Below are 17,961 nucleotides of genomic sequence, written 5' to 3' on the forward strand. Positions count from 1 at the left end.
TGGGATTAAGATTGGTAGTACCGGGAATTATCGTATAAGGTGGATAGCCATGATTTCGACCATAATTTTGGGTTAACATGGACAAGCAGTTTGGTCGATCTGTATTTCTTGATCCATTGGTGATGTTTGTATGATTAACCTTTTGTGATCTTGATCTGTTGGCCTTGTCTTGTGGATTGATCATTCTTGATCTATTAGCTTTTTTAGTCCAATTAAATTTGTGCCTTTCAAGCAGTTTTTCCTTCGGCCAATTACTTGTTCCAAGGAATTTCAATGATATCTTTTAGATGCTTTTCAATAAAAATAATTGATCTTCTGGGAGTTTGTCAATTAAATGATTCCTCTGAGGTTAAGATTAGAAGAAACAATGCACTTTGGCAATCAATATGTTTATTGTGTCGTTAATGTTGTGGTGAAATCAACAATGTTTTTCTGTCGGATATCTCCCTCAATTTTGATATTAAGGGCACATTTTCTTCTAATTGATCCATGGACTAAGCAACTAATTTTAAAAATGATCATGTACCCTGAGTTTGAGATTAGATAAATTGTACATTTTCACATGGTGAACCTTAAAGGAATTGACTGAACTTCTAATGGGGATGCCCTGCAAATTTGAGATTAGGGGCATGTTTTGAATCTGGTCAATGATTTTTGAAGATTTTCATACTCAAATAACTAGTTGTCTATGAAGCAATCACTTTAGACCAACTAGGCCAATAATAGGTGAGAACCTCATGTTTGTTCTAACCACAGTGCTTTTTTTTGAGGATAACCACAATGCTTAACATTCTTCTAAAAGAGTTTTAATAACTGAAATTCTAAAGTAAGGATCATGGCAATTCCTTTTCCCTATTAGAGTACCAATTGGTTGAGCTAGAAAATCGCCGGGTCTTGCATATTAATGACCCAGGTCTTGTATGTTTTGGCATTATCTCAAGTAAACAGGTAATATCACATCTTAAGGTATGCTCAAAAATAGAGTCCTAAATTTTGAACTAATCACTCGGCCTCCCAACAAATGCACTAAAAAACATTTGCATAATAACTATTTAAGGATGGTGGTTTGTTGATGCGAGAGAGACAGCTTCTTATTTGCCTTTGGTATGAAGGATTTCCTAATTTGCTGGGTGACTAAAATGAAAAGAAAATTAAAATAGGCATGAAAGAGATGAATTAGATTAAAGAAAGGAAATGAATCAATCTTTATTCAACCAAACTTCACACATCCTTTAAATGTTTGAAAACGCCAATGCAAAATAATGAAGAAAAACCAACGTAAATTTTTAAGTAGGTCTAACTTTTGCTCTAGAGGAAGAAAGAAAAACAAAAGGTATATATCATAAAGGCTTTTCTGCTTGAGTAACTCCCACTTACGTGTCCAAGCTAGTTTTAACTCTTAAAAGTAATGTCCTACAAAAATTCTCTTGATATTTATTCTTACAAGGATGAGACATGTCATTTGTTGAATAATTAAACTGCAGAGATGAGAGGAGTAATTAATAGTGGCATGAATAGATATTTGCATGACCATGTTATGCAGCCACAGATCAAATAGGTTCCCAGACCTGAAATATAGCAATTTGATACTTCAACCAAAACTTTTCCCCAGAGTTCATGATGTATCTGCGTAACTTGGTGTGTCAATGAGGTTGAGTACCTGATAATCCAACCAGATCGAAATGGATCTAAAGCATACGGTTTGCATTTAAAAGAATGAGCCTAATATACTATTAGTTTGGATTTGCATCTGAAATTGGATCCAAAGTCCTACCGAGTCAGTTTTGAATACAAGCCAAAATATATTGGAAACTCGAACTAAGTCGATCATATAATACATGCTTGTCTTCATATATAACATGTTTAATATATCTCGTTATTTCTTGGAAATTAAAAACCAAATTTTCATTCCTCGTTCCTTTTAAAAAATGTCCTTATTTTCTTCTTCCTTTGATCTCAATGTGAAAGTATCCATGGCCATACTGGAGAGCGTAGATCAAACAAGACAAAATAGTAAGCAAGAGGAAAACAACACAAGCAATTTTTTTTGACACAAAATATTTGGTTGTGATACCTTCAAAAATGGGAAGCCACCAACTAAATATGGTCTAGTCGATCGTAAATAAAGGCCTTGATGTTGGTTACCATCTCCTGGGTCCGGACCTGTGACATTGGAGACTTGCTTAGAACTTGGAAGGCATGTCCTACTCCACCATAGACATCATATTCCACACTCTTTCCTGCTCTCTCCAAGGCCTTACAAAACTCCAGGTTTCTATCCCTCAATATATCCATTTCTGAAATGCACACCAGCAATGGAGGAAGCCTCAGGTCCTCCAACTTGGGGGAGGATAGCATGGCTATAGGATTGCACCATGGATGATCCCTGTTTGATCCCAAAGGTAGTGCTAGCCTCCAGTAGCAATCTGATGCAGCCAAGCTAAGCGTCGATTTCATCGACGGCCTCGAGTTCTTCTCCGATGCGGTCCGCGTCTCTCCACCGAAGAAGGGTTGGATCAGAATCACTCCCTTGAGCCATGCAGGCACACCAGCCAACCCTAATTGTGCTGCAACATTATTGGCAATGGCTCCGCCGGCGCTGTCGCCACCGACGAACATCTGAGAGAAGTTGCATTTGGTTTGCCACCAACTAAGCTCGTCGGTGCAGTGGGTTGCATGCTGCCTCACCCACTTGATAGCAGCAAGGCCATCTTCATAGGCTGCAGGGAGGGGGTTCTCGGGGGCAAGCCGATAGCTTACCGACATGATGAGGCAGTTGGCCTGAGAAGAAAGCCTTGCCAAGAACTCATGGTAGCATCGCCATGCGGCGGAGCCGATGCAGAACCCACCACCATGGAAATATACAAGCAATGGCAGCTGGCCACGGCGGTTGGGCACATGGAAACGAGCCCAAAGGCCGGTGGAGTTGTTGAAAGAGATGTCTCGGCTCGCGACGTTTGGCTCAGGCGCCCAGGTGCATGGCACATCGGGCATCGTCGGTAGGCGTTCGACATGGCCATCTTCGTGGACCTTAAGGAGGCCTTCGATCTCTTCAACGACGGCGGTTCCATGGTGTGAATAGTTTCTCTGGGCGGGACCCATCGTTCTCCTCGTATTAAAAAATGAGTGCCAAGGGCGGGGAGTAATCTCTTGGAGGAGGAGGTCTTTGGAAGTCCTTGGAGTGAAACTTATAGGCTTTGTTATATAGAGAGAGAGGGGCATATGGTGAACTGTTCCAGGGCTATGGATGGCCATTTCCCTTCATTGTTTTGATAAGTGGGATTGGAAAAAATTTCTAACACATGTGATGACGTAGAATTGGGGTGCGTGGATCGTGCACTGGATTGGATAATGGCACTTTAATTTAATATATATCCCACGAGGAATGGATGTTTTAAGTCACCTAAGCGATGCAAAAACGCAGGACAGACGCAAGTGGGGGTTGGTAAGGTGGGGGCTTTCGTCAATGTGAATGCTCCCACTGCAACAATTACTGCTGAAACGCACGGGTTTGACTTAACAATGCACGGAGACTGCTCGTCTCCCATTGCTTTTGTTAGCTAAGCTAATGAGCTTGGTTATCTTCTGCTAGGGAATAAAATTAAGGCACTGAACTTTTTCCCTTTTTTTTTTTTGTTTTGTTTTGTTTTGTTTTTGAGGTTAAATGGGGAAAGAGACTTCCCAAAATACATCGAACTTGATCGATTTATGGGAGGGTGGTCGAACTAAGTTTTCATTGATTAGAGAGGGTTCGATTAGGATGGAGACTTCTCATAGCTTGTCCAAAAGCAAACCCATTATTGATGTTAGAGGTACAAATTCCTAGCTTTTAAGCATGGCCATTGACCTTGACAACCATGAGAATCTTGCAGGTAAGATGGATGTGATTGGATGGGAATTTTATTCTTTTGTTGTTGCTTCTTTTTTTTTTTTTTTTTGCGTGCCAGTTATAACAGTGACTGCACCACTGTTCCAAGAGAACTGGCATGCAAAGCAAATTTAGTCTTGAGTGGCTCCTAGATTCTGCATCCATTGTGAAGTTTGTTTCCTTATTCATATGCTGAAGTATATATTCTGCACTAGAGGTCTAATCACGTAGGGAATTCTTTCAACCTTGTGCAAAACATTAATTTAGAGGAGTGAGAGAATCACTTTCGATGCTTAGCCTAGAAAAAACATAGTGTGGAAACAAAAAGAGCTTCTCCAACCGTCCATATATCCGCAAGCAAAGAGAATTGAGTTGGAGGATAAAATTAAGCACTTGCATGCAAAGCATGAGCCCAAACTTCTAAATACAAACATAATCCCTGCTTGATGGTGATCCAGATGATGAAAAGAAATATCCATGTCAACTTTAATCCAATGTTAAAGAATGGAATCCCAGGCAGTCCACTTGGTGCAAGGATTTCTTACTAAACTAGTAGCAATCATGAGAATAAGCAGCCCATAAAAACTAAAGGTTGAACTGAACAACACTATTACCATCCATCTTGTTCCTATTTTCCAAATAGTCCATTAATATACTTTTGCAAAAAAAGCCACCCGTGACACTTGATTACTGTCAATTTCTTTAGCCAGTTACCTTGAGGGATATAGACAAATGAACCAAGATGACCTCTCCCCGCGGAGGGGTTGATCAAGTAGATGGAGTAGGAACTTGGCTCAGTTGAATTGATGATGCAAGACCTCTAATAGAATTTTGTGGATCAAAATTGCCAAAAAGCACTAGATTGAGTGAATAGGATTTTAATGAACTGGTGGACTGGTTGAGTTAATGAGGTTGGTAGATTGGTTCTGCTGATCCATATTTCTGTTTACATTGCATGTTATACTGATGCTTCGTTTTTCTATTTTTGAAGAATATGCAATTCATCTCATCTCATTTATCATATTCTTACCTTTTCAGAAGCTTTTTTTTTTTTTTTTTTCCAAATCATTCTGCTCAAAATTAAGGTACCTGGACCGATAGTAGCAACATTCATGGAAGATAGCTAATGTTTTACATTGGACCCTTTTCAACGACCGTGTTTATCAGCACCTATATATATGCGATAGTGACAAGATACACTCCAAAAAAAAAAAAAAAAAAAAGAAGTTACCATGAAGCTCATTTTATGTTTTGTTACAGATTTTGTCTAGCATGGGTGTGTGACTATTTTAAGCCCAAGTTCACAAAGCATGCATCATGGAGAATTTGTTGGGTGCTTCCTTAAATTTCATTAGACCGATGTTTGGTAATGCTTTTAGTCTCAAATGGTAGCAATGTTCATGATATGGTTCTACGATAATTATTATAACTGCTCAGCACCTACTTTAGTTGTTCTAAACCTTGTCATCCAACATTTTCCTTTAGATTTAGCTGTGCATGCTGATCTGCTTTATCTAGCATGGCCATCAATTGAAGCAATGGAACGCAGTTGGCCAACAATAAGAATGCACCCAAACCAGTATAATTAACAGGTGCTTAGGATCTAATCTTGTTCCCACATGTCAATATCTTTTTGTTTAAGTCTATGTTTGTTGGAAATTTGGGAAAGATAGAGAATGGAATGGAAAGTGAAAGAAAATAGACCTCCATTTTTATATCCTTTCCTCACGTTGGTGACATCTAAATAAAAAATTAAAGCTTTTGCATCAAAGTAGATATCAGTCGCACACCGAATATCATAATATGATACAATTTTATTAAAGCATTTTTGATAGTAAAATTGGGAAATTCTTTGTGCATCATGGTGGTACAGAAAATCTAACGTGGAGTATACCGTCTCGTCCGATTGGTCTACATAGTTACCGCTTTCCAATGCGTATTTAATGTCTATAAGTTAGCTTTTTCATTTAAAAATTTTGCATGATGAAAATATCTCTGCCTTTTGAAAAAAAATTATGGCATCCTGTGTCGTAATATAGCTCAAAATATCGTAATATAGCCTCAGATATCATAATATGAGAGAGATATTTTTGTCCAACTACTTTCCAACGTGCACTTAATGTCTGCAGATCGATTTTTTTCATTTAAAAATTTTGAATTACGAAAATACTTTTGTTTTTTTAAAAAAAATTATGACATCCTGTGCATATTATGGATGCAGGATGTCACAATATAGATATAGAATGCCATAATTTTTTCAAAGAATAGGAACATTTTCGTCATATAAAATTTTTAAATGAAAAAATTTATTTATAAGTATTAAATGCGTATTAAAAATTGATAACTACGTAGATCAATCGGATGAGACAGTGTACTTCATGTCATATTTTCTATACCATCCGTGGTGCACAAAGAATTTGCCCTTTTAACATCATTATATGATTACTATGGCAAGGCCTACTAGGGTAGTTGGCTCATCCCAAACACATGCCAATAATATAATAATATTTCTATTGTTAAGGTATGCGGTGGGCTGGACACCAATTTGGACCATGTTTATGTATCAAATCTTGTTAGCGGTATGGGTGAAAGGAGCCGAGTTGGGAACTTTAGAAATGTAATTAGAAAAGTTGCGGTGGTTTGAGCCTGCAGCTAGCATATTTATATGGATGCATTTGTTAATGGATTTGGGTTGTATATATATCTTCCGTGCAAAAAAATGATTGGCCTTCTTTCACAACTTCAATCATTAGATCGTATTTTATTTTCAACCGAAAGTACTTCAAATTTTTTTTCTATCTACCTGCACAGATCTCAATATAATTATTATACAATTCAATAATCCACATCAATAAAGAAGATGAATCATTATTTTACACAAAAAATACAACCCAAACCCTTTGTTAATTGCTGTGAGTTGGCATGCCCAACGAACATAGATTATATTTTCATGCTTCTCATCGTGATTATCATGAACTTATATTATATTTTCATTCTTCTCATCCTGATTAAAGTAGATATATCTACAGAAAATATACATCTTATTGCTTACGAGTGAATTCCAACCCTCATTTTTTTATTCGGCATACCAACGTCAATTAGGCAGTACCACCAAAGAGCTGACTCTTCGTTTTCTATTTTTTAATCAATTAAACTTATATTATATAACTATTCATAGGTTAATTGAACACAGTCATGTGCACATAGCGTGTAGAAAAATGGCGATCCTTAGGCTGTTGACCAATACAGCCAAAGCAGGTGGTATGCCCAAGGAAGATGCCTGGCATTATCTCAATCAACTCCGACTCCAACAACCACCACAACAGCAGCCCAACTTTCATGAACTCTGGTTACTTTATGAGTAGTTTAATTCTATAATATTTTTTTCTTTTTTGATAAAATAAATATATTATATTAGAATAAATATAAATAAATATATCTAAAAAAATTAATAAATAAAATATCTCATAAAATTTTAAAAAATTTATCCTAAATAACCAATCATAAAAAAAATCATCCAATCAGCAGCACTATTAATCTTCTCAAAAAAATGTTTCAACGAGTATTTACTGCTCAACTTACTTTGTTGGAAAAATCTTTAATCTTGTTACATCCAATCTAAATAGAATGTATTAACAATTTGGTTTCCAACCTAAAACAAATATTGATATTACTATAAAATCTGGGAGTACATATGAAAGATCCTTTGGATTCATGGGGACCGTTCAAGATTTTCCAGCTCAGAAATCTTCCAAACCAAGGATTGTGACCCCAAATCTGCCAACAGCCAAGTTCTACGTGCATGCCCTGAAACAAGTCTATCCCTCAAGAATATCATCTATCATTCGATCCAAGAATAAAGGACAGAGGGATTGCAATTATCTTTGTTGTGGGGTCTATCCCTTGAGCCACTTGCACCTTTAAGACCATGTATTCCACGCTCTCCCATGTATCCTAGAACGACAAGCCTGCTTAGAGGTAGCTAGGAATAGAGAAGAAAGGGAAATGGAGAAGGGGGGAGGTGGTGTCCGGGACCTGTCACCACCTCTCCAGAACTAAGCTGGATGAGTAGGACAAGTTGGATAACATGGACTATATCTCACGACATAAAGAAAAGTAGATCAGTTTGCTAAACATTGGCAACGCTGAAGCTTTAACAAATACTTGTGACATCTTTCCCTCTGCAATACTTCCATGCAACATTTCATACACCTACTTAACAAAGATAAAATGAGGATTACTAAATCAAAATAGCTTTGGCTTTTAGGTACAAATACATTTCTCTAATGTTACAGGTTTTGTTGCATCTGCAACACTATATGCAACATTTGGTAGTACTTAACAAACATAATTCAATTAGAGCAGCTGGAAAATAAGAATAGTCAGATTAGAACAGCTCTAGTTTTAAGGCACAAATATATTACAAAGATGACCAAGACAATTCCAAACAAATCCTTGAAAACAACAATAAGATTGATCAGAACATACAGAGTTTTTTGTCATAATTGAATTGCGAATGATGAATTAAATGACTAAATTAACACAAACAACTTTTACCATATGCATGACATGGTGGTATAGTGGACATTTTTCATGGGGACATCATATCAGTGCTCTCAGATTCTGGCTTCTATGATCCTTTTCCTTTCCTCGTAACTGATAGGCATATAGAATGGATAGACATGCACAAGAAACCAACCTTTGATTAGCTAGCTTACAAGCTTTAAAACGGTATTAATTTTTGAGCTGCAATCTTCAGTACTAGTGATTTATTCCCATTAATGATATATCACTACTAATGATTTTTTCCCAGTAATATTAAGTGCTTAGTTCCTAACATGCAAGAACAGTGCAAGGAAAGAATTGATGGTCCAATCCAAGATGGAACAATGAAAAATATGAACTAAACCCTTGGATATATCAAAGGATGTAAATTAAAGAAGTACATAGAAAACAAATGAAAGGAATACTTTAATAATACAAGAATCCTTGTACAAAAATCTCTACTTCAATAAGTAACTTAACCTAGGGCTAGGAGGACCCATGCATGTTAGAATGTGTGTGTGTATGACTAGGTCAACTCTAATACCATTTGTAATGATCTATGACTCTATCTAAGAGGATTTACTGTAAGTGATAATTTGGAGTCCTTGACCCTAGTTAAGAATTCAAGGTCTCCCCAGTGCACAACTAATACAGATCCGTTGGGGTTATCACTGGTGAACAAAAACATCATGACCAGCTCATTATAAGCCACAGAAAGATCCATGCTGCAATATTTCCTACTCTATGTGGGCTGTAGAATGAATAGGCTCTGACAGTATTTGCAGGGATCCAAGATCACCTTAGTTAGATCTTTGACTTTGCTTAAATACCCAAAACCTTTCCAATCTACAACTGACATGAGATTAAAAATGCAACCATAAACAAAGAACAATGACTAACGCGTTCTCTTTTTCTCTCTTCTTCTTCTTCTTCTTTTGCTGAGAAAATGAATGATAAACGTGACAAAACTAAAAGACAAATGAAAAATTAAAAAAAGAAGGGAAAGAAACGAAGCATGCAGCAACATATAACTGAATGAGAGGCCCTTCAAAGGCATCACACCAACTTTCTTTCCTTTTTTTTGACAGGGGCATCACACAGACTTCAAAAAAGAAGGGAAAAATCATACTTGTATGTTTCCTTTCATCTAACAACTATGTCATCTCGTACCTGGCCTCCTCTCACACACAACACAACTTTGAAACTTTCCTCAATGACTTCAAAGCTTTAACCTGTCTCTTTATCTTTCTAGCTACAGAAGTTTATTTGTTATTAACCAATCTCAGAAAAGTATTTACATAATGTTGACAATAGATTTATGAAATAAAAATGCCAAGCACAGGAAGAATTTGTACTCACTATTAGTGTTGATCTCAAGAGAGGTCTTCATAGACTCAGCGCTGGTTATCATAGCATTTGATTATAGGAATGTGCTGGACTTGGGAACGATCTATGCCTCCACCTCTCCGTATCATCTGCACAAACTCTTCAGGCATATTGAATAAATGAAGTTCTTTAAGATTCCGAAGTAGCTCGATGTCTTGGGGCACAGTCATCAGGTGTACACAACTTCTGATGTACATCTTCCGAAGGTTTGGCATTGCTCCACTCAAGATTACGTAATTCAAGTTATCTAGTTTTTCTAGATCCAGTGTCTTAAGCTCTTGAAATCCTCCTGTTTCACAGCATAGTTTGGTACCATCATAAGCATGGATAAGCGTGAGCTCAGCCAGATTGGGCAAAGTTTGAAGAAAATGAAGTGAGCCCTGTTTCAGTCTGGACCATCTCGGACGCATCCTGACAAGGTTCTGAAGAGTTCCAATCCATTTTGTTAGACTATTCTCGGATATAAACGTTGAAGAAGTGGTGGAGGTGCTTCTAAAGTTTGTAGCTCAAGAAGGTCATCCATGCTGATAGATGTCACTGAAAAGGAATGAAGGTTGGTTAGCTTCTCAATGGAAGCACATAGATGCCGTCCATCTTGTGTTCTCAACTTCGCAATTCCCAGCAGTCTCCTTAATTGGGTCAGGTTTCCCAGTTCGCTAATTAACTATCTCCACTTCTTGGCTTGCATCCAAATATGAAAGCTTCTGCAGTTCCTTCAGACTCCCTATTCCTTGAGGAACCTTCACTCCAGAGGCATAACAGAAAGCTGAATGAATCCCAGTGTAGCAGTGATCATAAGCAACAAGATGGCAAGGTGTCTGAGCTGGAGAATCGTAACACCCCGGCCCAAATTGGGCCCAGAATCAGCCCACACCCATATATATATATATATATATATATATATATATATATATATATATATATATATATATATATAAACAAAACAAAACAGGAGTCTTCTCCTTCCTCTCACCGGCTTCCAATCGGAGTCGGAAAGAGCCCCCCTTCGGCTCTATTTAAGGAGGAGAATCCTCCTCTCTCCCTCTCACCGAAGATTCGAGACCCAGTCGGCGGCAATCGTCGGAAAATCACCGCGAAGCCCCTTACTGTGCCCATCTCAGTTTCTCGTCGGAAAGCCTCGTCGGCGTCAAAGGTAAGCCCTTCTCTTCCTTCCCCTCCTTTCCATGGCTTCGTGCATCTTCGCCGACCATCGGGATCTCCAGAAAATTCATGAAAATAGTGAATCCTGTTTTGCTCTGTTTCGGCCGGACCATTTTTCTCTCTTTTCTGGCCACCGGCGCCGCCGGTTGCGGTGTCTCATCCTCGAGATCGGACCCTCATCCCTCTAACCCTCTTCCCTGAAGGTCTTGGCCGCCGGTGACCGGCCAATGATCGAAAAATAAAAAGAATAGGGATGGTCCCCTGTTTTTTTTTTTGAAAACTCTTCTCCCGACGGTCAAGTCTTGCCGTCGGTGATTCCTTGCCTCGGTTGTCGGCCATCGCTGTCGGATCTTCGGCCATGCTGCCACCGTCGTCGGAGCCGAGCCACCCTCTAATCCTTCTCCTGTTTCGGCCCAAGGGAGGCTGCGGGAAGAAAAGAAAAAAAAAAAGAAAGAAGAACAAAGAAGAAAAAAGAAAAGAAAAGAAGGAAAAGAAAAAAAAAGAAAAAAAAAAGAGAAAAAGAAAAAGAGAAAGAGAAAAATAAAAATAAAATAAAATAAAAAGAAGAAGAAGAGAAAAAATTTTCTCTCTCTCCTCTCTCTCTTTTCTCTTCCTCTTTCCTCTCTCCTCTCTCCTCTGTCTACCTTCTCTCTCTATTTTCTCTCTCTAGATTCTCTCCCTATTTTCTTTCTCTAGACTTTTTTTTCTCTTTTTATGGATTTTGTCTCTCCAGAGTCTTTTTCTCTCTCTAATTTCATCACGGATCCTAGGATAAATTTGAAATAAAAATAAGATAATTTGAGATTGCTCCGAAATTCGTGCAGTAGATTTGATCCCAGCTCGATCTTATTCGAAATTTATAATATTTGATTCATATTGAGTCACCTTGATAGGACCTCTGATGATCTCGATCATGATTACCTCATCGGAAAGATACAAAAATTTTCTCTCTCCACTTTCTCTCTCTACTTTCTCTCTTTAGAATTTTTTCTCTTCATGAATTTTCTCTCTCTAAAAGTCTTATGGAGCAGTGGAGGATCCTGATGCATAAACAAATCCTAATTTTGGTTAATCCTAAGAGAGGTCCTAGATTTATATTATTAGGATTGATTATCAGATAATTTTTTTCATATATGATTTTTATATTGATCAGGGTCATGAAGAGATACGATTATCTGCATAAGATGTTGAGTGGAATATCTTGTTTATAAAATTCATAAATCAAAGAAGAACATTGATTTCTGTGCTTGAATCAGTCATCGATAAAGGTAAGAATCCCTGTCCATGATCATCCTTATATATGTTATTTTACCGTTGGTTTTATCTCATTGATTTTGCATCGTTGGATTTGAGATCGATGAATTTGTTATATCTGAGACATTGTTATTTATTTATGTGATTTTGAGCATGAGTATGTTATATCAATACATATGTATCAGTGATTGATGGCATGATTATATGGGTATGACATATTTATTACACCATAAAATTTGAATTGATTAATGAAGTCAAATATTATAATTTCATGAAAATGAAAAGAAAGAGAAATATGGTTTGGATTGATCTTGTCATGTGGAATAGTCTGCCAGGAGCTTATGCCTGGGACAGCCCCCATAGGCTTATGTGTGGAAGAATTTGATTTAAGAAAGATCATGAATAATTTGATCCGAGAAAGATCATGAATGATTTGATCCGAGAAAGATCATGGCCACTATGATCCGAGGAAGATCATGAATATTTCGATCCGAGGAAGATCACAGAAATCGATCCGAATAAAAGATCGTCGCATGATCCTGGTAGTCCAAAGCTAAAACCAAAGCCAAAAAGAAAAGGATTAAAGATAATATGATAATAGAAGAAAATGAAAAGATAAAACATGAAACAATCGTTGAATAAAATTGTTTCACTTATTTAACATATGATGATGCATCTCTTTTGATAAAACAGATAATCTATAAATGTTTGTAGTATTCTGGACAGTAAACATCGACTTTTATGTGTTACTGCTTATCTTTATTTTCAGATTATATTATTATATTGGTATGATATGAAAATTCTTACTGAGCTGTAAAGCTCACCCCCCTTTATCTTTCTTTTCTTCTCAGAGTTACAAGATGTCCATGGTTGGCTATGGTATGGATTTGTGAGTGAGCGGATGCATAGATAGAGTACCGTTGATACCTGGTCAGAGGATTGAAGGAATGTTAATTGTAATTATGCAAGTTTTATGAATTATTATTGAAATTAAATATTATGGTTGATAAGGTTGTAATGATTTAATTTGGCCTTGCATATTCTTTAGAGCTTGCTCTAAGGAGTGTGCGGCCATCACGTATCTGACCTGAGTATTGGGTTCGGGACGTGACAGAATGGTATCAGAGCTTAGGTTATAATCATTGGAAATTATGATATAAATGATTTAAATGATTATGATATGATAGAATAATATCAGAGCTTAGGTTTAAGATCATTGAGATTATAAAGTGATATCAAAACTTTGAGATTATAATCAATAGAGTATGATAGATAATATTAGAGTCTGAGGTTATAATCATTAAGGATGTAATAGAATGATATTACAATTTAGGTTATGATCATTAGAGAATATGATTTAAGTGATATTTAAGCTTAAGATTATAATTATTTGAAATTATGACTTTAGTGATATTTAAACTTAGGTTATGATCATGAGGAACATGATAGATATAAAAAAGAAGATTCAATATTTAGATTTCGAATCAATAGATATTAAGATGAAATTTATGTATAAGTGGCATATGATATCTATAATAGAATTGATGAGTTATATCTTAGATTTCAATTAGTAAGGTTAACCTAAGTATGAAAAGAGCTGACCTTGGAATAAAGTGAGAGGTATTGATAAGTTATGTTGAGTATACTAGAGGATTTTGGAATGTAAAACTTATATGATTGAAGATCATGATAATTTTTTTAATTTCGATGATAATTGTCTGAGCATTATGAATTTGGACTTATCAAAGAAAGTTAATTAGGGTATGGTCTAAGAAGAAATTACATCATATGAGAGAAAAATATTTTTGAACACTAAACCCATAAGAGGTCATATATGAAACTCAATCTTAGATGAAAAATATACTTAAATTTTATTATGAGAATATGAGATACATATCTTAGTAAAATTTTTGATTACTCAAAATATCATATTCTGAACATGATTCTTTGATCTTTCAAGTTGTATTGAATTTCAAATCAAAAGCTTACCTTTCTAAGTGGTCAAAAGTATTTTGATATTATTGTTAAATTAAAGAAGAAAATTTATTTTGTCAGAGTATGATATACAGGTTATTATAATTCGTATTACTATCTTTGGATTAGATTTTTTTTTATTTTTCTTGTGATTGTTGAAGATGGTGAAGTGTATTAATTATTCAAGTCAAAGTTCGGATTTTTAAATTAAATTAAGATATCTTGTTAGTGTTAAATTTTGAATGACTTATACAAGGGATAAGATTTTGTATGGATAACAAGATTTTGTATGGATTTATTGATTAATATTAAGGATTGTGATAAAGAGAGATCTACAAGAAATAATCAAGTTGATTCTACTTAAGAATGTTGGCTTGAATTATTCTAGTTTGTCAAGTTAGAATTAATTCTTTTAAAAAAAAGATTGATTTAGAAATTATCTAAATGATTGTAAGGTAAATCTAAGGTTAACTCCAATTGATTCTAGATATGTTGGATTCTTGAAGAGTGATGAAAGTTATACAATAATTTCAAACATAGAAAGTAGATCAAGATTTAATTTTTATATGCTATACCCGAAGGTAGTAAAGATAAAGAAACTTAAAATTTTGCCCTAAGTCTTATATAAAATTTGAAGGTTAGATTTATCTTGGATTGATCTAACATATAATGATATTTTTATCTTTGATAGACTTATATAATTTGATAAATTAATATCAGAGTGCACAGCAAAAGCATGGTGGATTAAATTGATTAGAAATATTAATCTTTTAAACCAAAAGATATTATGATAAAATATATTAGTTGCAAATAAGGAAGGATTTTATTGATAATGAAAGGATGCTATAAATTTTGATCTAATCTGATTATAACCAGATAATTTTTGTTAGTAGATCATTACATTGTAGATAATGCCAAAAAATTTTAGATATCTCAAGTTTATTAACAGCTTGATAGTTCTGATATTAGTTCAAACTTAGAATGTCCTGACATAGATCTCATATTTTTTTTTAAAAAAAAGTTAATAATGTTACTTGGACTGATATAGAAGATTGAGGTTTTCTTAAGATGAGAGTCTACATATAAAATTTGTTGGAAGGTCAAGAGAAGAAAGAAATCGATGATTGTGAAGAGTGTCCGATGTTTGGCCTTTATTTATTTTTCTATCAAGGGTAGTCTGAGATAATTATGAATTTCGAGTAGAATGTATTAGACAAATAACGGTGGTATATGAATATAAGTCCAAAATATTATAGTTCTTCAAAAAGTTGAGAAATCAATAAGAGGAGATGAATTTGAAATTTCAAATAATTTTTATTATAACAAGATCATGAGAAATAAATAATATATATATATGACATTATCGTAAGCTGGTGAATAACATGAAGAATGTATACTTTGAAATAGATATCTCGAACGACATAACTTAATTTCGAGGACGAAATTATTTGAAGGGGGGAGAATGTAACACCCTGGCCCAAATTGGGCTCAGAATCAGCCCACACCCATATATATATATATATAAATAAAAAACAAAACAAAATAGGGGAGAAGACTCCCGAAGGGAGTCTTCTTCCTCCTCTCACCGGCTCCCAATCGAAGTCGGAAAGAGCCCCCCTTCGGCTCTATTTAAGGAGGAGAATCCTCCTCTCTCTTTCTCAACGAAGATTCGAGACCCAGTCGGCGGCAATCGTCGGAAAACCACCGCAAAGCCCCTTACTGTGCCCATCCCAGTTTCTCATCGGAAAGCCTCGTCGGCGTCGAAGGTAAGCCCTTCTCTTCCTTTCCCTCCTTTCCATGGCCTCGTGCACCCTCGCCGGCTGTCGAGATTACTGGAAAATCCATGAAAATAGTGAATCCTGTTTTTCTCTGTTTCGGCCGGATCCTTTTCCTCTCTTTTCCGGCCACCGGCACCGCCGGTTGCGGCGTCTCACCCCCGAGATCGGACCCTCATCCCTCTAACCCTCTTCCCTGAAGGTCTTGGCCGTCGGTGACCGGCCAATGACCGAAAAATAAAAAGAATAGGGACTGGTCCCCTGTTTTTTTTTCGAAAACTCTTCTTCCGCCGGTCAAGTCTTGCCGCCGGCGATTCCTTGCCTCGGTTGTCGACCGTCGCTGTCGGATCTTCGGCCATGCTGCCACCGTCGTCGGCGCCGAGCCACCCTCTAATCCTTCCCCTGTTTCGGCCCAAGAGAGGCTGTCGGAAGAAAAGAAAAAAAAAGAAAGAAGAAGAAAGAAGAAAAAAGAAAAGAAAAGAAGGAAAAGAAAAAAGAAAAAAAGAAAAGAAAAAGAGAAAAAGAAAAAGAGAAAGAGAAAAATAAAAATAAAATAAAATAAAAAGAAGAAGGAGAGAGAAAAAATTTTCTCTCTCTCCTTTCTCTTCCTCTTTCCTCTCTCCTCTCTCTCCTTCTCTCTCTATTTTCCCTCTCTAGATTCTCTCCCTATTTTCTCTCTCTAGATTTTTTTCCTCTTTTTATGGATTTTGTCTCTCTAGAGTCTTTTTCTCTCTCTGATTTCATCACGGATCCTAGGATAAATAAATAAAAATAAGATAATTTGAGATTGCTCCGAAATTCGTGTAGTAGATTTGATCCCAGCTCGATCTTATTCAAAATTTATAATATTTGATTCATATTGAGTCACCTTGATAGGACCTCTGATGAACTCGATCATGATTACTTCATCGGAAGGATACAAAAATTTTCTCTCTCCACTTTGAAGAAAAACATAGCTGAAAACCCATTAGGCTATAGCACTTTGTGCTTGGTGGCATAAGAAGTCTAGACTCAATTTTATTGCAAGTTAACTGCAAGTTAACATCCTCGTTCAATTTCATATGAATAGGCTTGAAAGTAGTATAGAACAGCTTGCTCTGCCGCATTCTGGAGTTTTATCTCTACAGAAGTTCCTGTTGCCATGATAAGGCATTTTTTTGAGAAAAGAGAGTCAACAAGAGATTGAATTCAACTTCATCTAGTCCTCCTTCATTTGCCTCTGTGTTGTAACTTAGAAATCTCCTCCTCCAAGTTCTCCTGAAAATACTGCCAAGTATATCTTGATTCATCTTCTCTAATGACTTCTTCGATGCCTCCTTAGTTTTGCGAAGTAGTAATGACACTCAGTGTAATGGGCAACCGAACTTAGATATCTTGCCTCTGAGCCATAACAGCAATGGACAGTGATCAGATCTAGTTCGAACAAGATGAGTCGAACTGTAATCTTAAAATTGGTCGATCTATTTCCTTGTAGCCAAGGTCCTATCAATATGCTCCAAAACTCGGCCAATCCTTCTATTATTACACCGAGTATATCCAGGCGTAGAAAATTGGACATCCATGGGACCATTGATTTCTATGAATTCTCTAAATTGAATGATTTCGCCATTGAATCTAAAAGGCTTGCCACCCTTGTCTTCTATAGCCCTGCTGTTCTTCCTTGGAAGAACCTCTCAATTAACCGAAGCTATATTGGGTAAAAGAATCATGTAGTAGTCCCAAGATTTAAAAAAAAAAAAAAAAGAATGATTGAAGTCTTCATGTAACCTATTACCACAGATTCAGACAATAACTGAGGTAAATAAAAATCTCAAACTCCATCTGTTTTGTCCAGTGCTAACGACTTGAATCAAAATTTACAAAAGCGCGAATACTTTCAAAAATGGAGTTGACAGCCAGCCCAATCGTGCATCATTCATATTGGAGAGAGGAAGGGGGAGGGGGGGGGGGGGGGAGAAGCCAAACAAAAGGCTGTTGCTGTTCTATGACTGTAAGTTA

At 36.3% G+C, this 17,961-nt stretch overlaps 1 protein-coding gene across 1 annotated transcript; it reads right to left on the reverse strand.

The window, feature by feature from the left end:
* Positions 1-1,821: 1,821 nt before the first annotated feature.
* LOC140852002 (probable carboxylesterase 17) lies at positions 1,822-3,264 on the reverse strand. Its single transcript, XM_073244590.1, has one exon. It carries the CDS (start codon positions 3,253-3,255, stop codon positions 2,098-2,100), a length of 1,158 nt encoding a protein of 385 aa, XP_073100691.1. The 5' UTR covers positions 3,256-3,264; the 3' UTR covers positions 1,822-2,097.
* Positions 3,265-17,961: the final 14,697 nt, after the last annotated feature.

Source organism: Elaeis guineensis, chromosome 10 (genome assembly GCF_000442705.2).
Source record: "Elaeis guineensis isolate ETL-2024a chromosome 10, EG11, whole genome shotgun sequence".
NCBI lineage: Eukaryota > Viridiplantae > Streptophyta > Magnoliopsida > Arecales > Arecaceae > Elaeis > Elaeis guineensis.